Source organism: Argiope bruennichi, chromosome X1, assembly GCF_947563725.1.
Source record: "Argiope bruennichi chromosome X1, qqArgBrue1.1, whole genome shotgun sequence".
In the NCBI taxonomy this organism is placed as follows: Eukaryota; Metazoa; Arthropoda; class Arachnida; order Araneae; family Araneidae; genus Argiope; species Argiope bruennichi.
This window is the reverse complement of record NC_079162.1, coordinates 15447-20680: the sequence shown is the minus strand read 5'-3', so window position 1 is coordinate 20680 and position 5234 is coordinate 15447. Positions and strand designations below refer to the sequence as shown.

Genomic DNA, 5234 nt, shown 5'->3' with positions numbered 1-5234 from the left:
TAACTTGTACTATAGTAAATAACGGTACAGTTCTAAAATATTATCACTTAAAATATCTATTGAAATTGCGTGTGTGAAAACCTTTTTCTTTAAATATGACAATTATATTCCAAACACTGAAGTTTGGAATGATTTCTTTTCTTTTGCCTTAGATAAGGATGCAAATCCTTTTAAACATTTAGCTCAAAATATTTCTGGTCTCTTATTACTTCTATCTCGAATAAAGTATTTGATTTTTCATTCTTTTTCACAATTATGACCAACCTAGAATTTCATGCAAATAGTAAACCAAACTGAAACTGAGATTGTCGTGAATTTTACATTCTGCCGTGTGTTCAGATCTGCTTCAACTAAAAATTTCCTATATATACTGGGTTGATGCAGTTTGAGGAAATTGAGACTAAACTTCTCTCTTTGATGTAGTAGCAAGTTTAAAAACGAGATACTGGCTCAAGTGTCATTTACATTGTGAGTAAAGCTAAACAGCATACACATATTTTCCAAAAGAGACACTGATCTAAATAATCAATCAACCAATCAAATATAAAATTTTAAATCAGAATTATACAGATGTGAAGTAACTTATCATTTATTAAAAAAAAAAATTCTGCTCAATAGTCTCTAATTTGCTGGAATTCCTGATGATCTAAAAAAAATTATTTATCAGAATTTCAATTTCACCGCCTGCAAATTTTGTTTTAGGTTGCATTGGTAAATCGAATTTTAAAAGAATAAAAGTTCTCTTAAATGAAACTATGAGATTAAACCGGAGAATCGTAATAAGCCGACTTTAAACATTGAAATTGAAGAATTAGAAACCGAATAAATAATTGTAACTAATATACCCGCTTCTAATGATAACATTTCAAAGTTAAATAAACGATTAAAGAAATTAAACTCTGCTGATTGCTCTGAATTTAAAAATAACAAAATAGTGATTTTAGCGGTTGCTGATTACTATTCCGACATAATAAATATTAGAATAAAACGGTTAAAAGATAATATTGTAGCCACTAAAACTTTATTCGGATGATGCTTCCAAGGAACTACTGAGATAAAAAATCAATTATTGAAAATAAAAATTGTAGTAGAACAGGGAATAAAATCAAATTAAGTAACGAAATTTTGAGAATTAGAAAATTTAGGCATTGAAGCTGATGCTGTAGAAGACATTTTTAATGATGCAGTTATAAAAAAGTTTGAATTAGGAATAATATTCTCCAACAACAAACACAACGTTAAGCTCTCGTGAAAATCTGGAATGAAAGAGCAGTTACAAGATAATTGTGAAGTAGTACTAAAAAAGTTCAAAAACAAAATTTCAGAAAGACGCCTTGCTTTTCACAGGATACAGAGCTGTTCTAGATGAGTATGAAAAGCAGAACATTAATGAACAAATTGTGAATGGATTGAATGAACAAGCGAAAACCAATATTTTATTTGCCTCACAAAGTAATGATTTGCAAGGACAAGATGACAAGCAGATTATGTGTCATTTTTGAGGCGCCATCCCCTAGCAAAGGACAGTTATGCATGAATGGTTGTTTACATACTGGGCTAAACTTAAACCCTGGTATATTCCTTCTTTTGATTAGATTTAGAGAAAACACCATAGCGATTGCAGCTGATATAAAGCAAGTATTCTTTCAAACAGAAATTAATGAAGAGGATTAAAAAGCTACAAGATTTTTGGGGGAGCCGTATCCAGAAGTCTCTGAAGAAGTACACACTTGATGATATATAGAATGATCCGTGTTTTGTTCGAGGTAAGTTCAAGTTTGTTCCTCCTCGCTGTAAAAATCAAGCATCATTTGAAAAGGTATATGGCTCATATTCTTATGCAATTTTAAATATATCGATGATTTAATTAGTGGCCGACAAAATGAGGAACAGATTTTAAATTATTTTTACCTTGAATGGCGTTAGCTAAGACAGTTTAGGGCACGGGAAGCCAAATGAGCTTATGTTAAAAAAACTTTTTTGCCTACTGCTGGTACGTTCTTTCCTTTTTATTCTCATAATTGGTTTGAGTGTTATTATAGGATTATTTTATGTCATTGTCTTTTTGCTTATTAGTGGTCGTATTCTTCTAATTTATTGTTTTGTTTTCTTTTCTGTAAATATGGTGTAACTCTTAGGCGTAATTTCAGGGGATTTTCGGGTCACGAGGGATTATTACTGTTGGACATTTTAGTCTGTATTCCTCACAGAAAAAAAACCCTTTTTTTTAATCCCTGCCTGAGGGTGAATCTTGAGAAAGTCTTCAGGCCGGATTCTTATTTTATTTGGTTTAATTTTGTTACTTTTTTTCTATTAACTTGGTTTATCTTACTATTATATATATATATATATATATATATATATATATATATATATATATATAGTCATGTATGCCAGGTAGACCGAGAGACGATACGATTCGTTTTACATACACGCAAAGAATATTTATTAGTATTAAGATGCACAGGCACTAACGAGCATAACAACAACTACACCGAACAAGTATACTAAGAACTACGGAACTCAAAAAGGTACAAACAAAACGCGCGCGTCACACAGCCTGGAAGGTTTTTCTAATCTGGCTGTTGCCAGATACATAACAGTTCCTTTCTCTAATCTGGCCGTTGTCAGATACATAACAGTTTCACCCCGACAAAATATAGAGTCACAGGACCAGTCTCTCTGGAGGTCTCCTGATTCGGTTTGAGCGTCGGAGTGGCACATCAGTTTTCGGCTTTCCGGAAGCGTCTGGTACAGGGCCAGGTGGCATATCATCACTTGGAGTCGCAGATACAGGTACATCCTTAGGTTCAGGGACAACTTCAGGTACAGGTGCAGGTGGTTCCGATTCAGCAACATCATCGGATACTGGCTCATCTGGAAAATTCAATTCTTTATCGTAAATTGGAATTTCAGTATCAGCTTGGGATAATTCAATCGACTTCCCACATTTCCTTATTTGATCTACGTGTCTCTTCCAAATTTCAGTTCCAACTTGTATGCTATAACTCAAAGTTCCATCTCGGTTTATAATTGTTCCAATTTTCCATTTGTTAGGTCCGGAATAATTTCTTACGGCTACTTTCTCCCCTTCCTGAAACTCACGCAAGATAGATTCTGTGTCAAGTCTCGAACTCTGTTTCTGAACAACTTTGTCTCTCAAATTTGGTTTAAAAAGATCAAGCCTAGTGCGAATACATCTCTTCAAAAACAAGGCACTCGGAGTTTCTCCCGTGAGGGAATGTGGAGTTATTCTATACTGTAATAAAAATCTTTGTAATTTCACATTTAGATCTCCAGAATCGCCTCTACTCGATTTCAACGAAGCTTTGAATAACTGCACTATTCTTTCTGTGAGTATTTCCTTGTGAGTATTGATCGTCAATAGATGTCGGTCCCGCTCATCAACTAACATTTGAAGGTATGCCTCAGATAAGTCGATTTTAGTAAAGAACTCCCCTCCTGACAGTTCAGCAAAAATGTCCTCGATACGGGGTAAAGGATATTGCTCAATTTTTAGTCCCGGGTTGATAGTCACCTTATAATCACCACAGATTCGTAGGTTCCCATTCTGTTTGATAACAGGAACAATTGGTGTAGCCCACTCACTATATGTCACCGGCTCAATGATGTCTTCTGCAACTAACCTCTTAAGTTCAGTTTCTATTCTTTCTTTTAAAGCAAATGGTACTGGTCGAGGTTTAAAAAATACCGGTTTGTAATTAGGTTTCATTTGAAGACGGCAACAAAACTTTTCCAGTTTCCCGATACCCGGAGAAAAAATTTTCTCATACTTTTGAAGCAAGATATTTAATTTATTGGTTCGAGAATTACAATTTCCAACCCGAACTGCTTTAATTGAGCTCCAGTCTAATTGGAAATTTCTCAACCATTCACGACCAAAAACTGCGTTTACTTTTGCATGTACCAAATAAATAGTTTCTGTATTAATTTGATCTTTGTATTGAATTTGCACCACTGCTTGGCCAGCTGATGTTATCATAGAATTATCGAAATTCCTAAGCAATAATTTGGTAGGTTTAATGGCTACATCCGGACAAAGTTTCTTAAATTCATTCACATTCATACAACTAATAGCAGCTCCAGTATCTAATTCAAATAAACACTTATTCCCTTCAACAAAAATTTCTAATAAAATCTTATCCCTTGCATGTCGTGGTGATTTAACGCTATTAACTGGTACAGTTTCAGAACAAGATTCTATTTGTTTAACTGTTTCGTTACGTTTTGAGCGGCAGACTTTTGCCAAATGCCCGTTCTTTAAGCAATTCCTACACTGAGTGTTCTTGTGCTTACATTTGTGAGCTAAATGTTGAGTACTATCACATCTGTAACATTTCCGAGATTTATCAAACTTCTTTGTAGGTTCAGATTTCTTAAATTTAGAAAAATCTTTTTTGATAGTTTTATCTTGCGAACTATGTAATTTTTTTATCGATACCATTTGATTCTGAATTTCACACACATCTCTCTGAGCAGATTCCATCGCGAATGCAATGCTCTTAGCTTTTTCGTATGTTAACTTATCCTCTGCTAACAGCTTTTTCTGTATATTTTCGTTTTTGAGACCCATCACCAATTTATCACGAAGCATCGTACTTAAATTGTTCCCAAAGTTACAGTGTATCGACAGTTTTTGTAATTCGGCACAATAATTTGCAATGGACTCACCTTCAAATTGCTTCCTCTTGTAGAAACGAAACCGTTCTGTCATCTCCAGTGGTTTAGGATTCAAATGTTCCGAAAGTAATTTTACGATATCTTGATAAGTCAATTCAGAAGGAATGTTCGGAGTGGCCAGATTCTTTAACAATTTATACGTTGTTGCTCCCATAAGGCTTAAAATAGCAGGGACTTTAATTTTATCTTCGATCCCATTAACAACGAAGTAAGATTCTAAACGTTCCACATAACTGGACCAGTCTTCCACAGACGCATCATAAGATTCAAAACAAATGTTCGAAGATCCCATCCTCGTCGCCAACTCTTTTGTCATGTATGCCAGGTAGAGCGAGAGACGATACGATTCGTTTTACATACACGCAAAGAATATTTATTAGTATTAAGATGCACAGGCGCTAACGAGCATAACAACAACTACACCGAACAAGTATACTAAGAACTACGGAACTCAAAAAGGTACAAACAAAACGCGCGCGTCACACAGCCTGGAAGGTTTTTCTAATCTGGCTGTTGCCAGATACATAACAGTT

The 5234-nt window shown here is 34.6% G+C and overlaps 1 protein-coding gene across 1 annotated transcript; it reads right to left on the bottom strand.

Moving 5' to 3' along the window:
- Window positions 1-2665: 2665 nt before the first annotated feature.
- On the bottom strand, window positions 2666-5020 carry LOC129958416 (uncharacterized protein K02A2.6-like). Its single transcript, XM_056070900.1, has one exon. It carries the CDS (start codon window positions 5015-5017, stop codon window positions 2666-2668), a length of 2352 nt encoding a protein of 783 aa, XP_055926875.1. The 5' UTR covers window positions 5018-5020.
- Window positions 5021-5234: the final 214 nt, after the last annotated feature.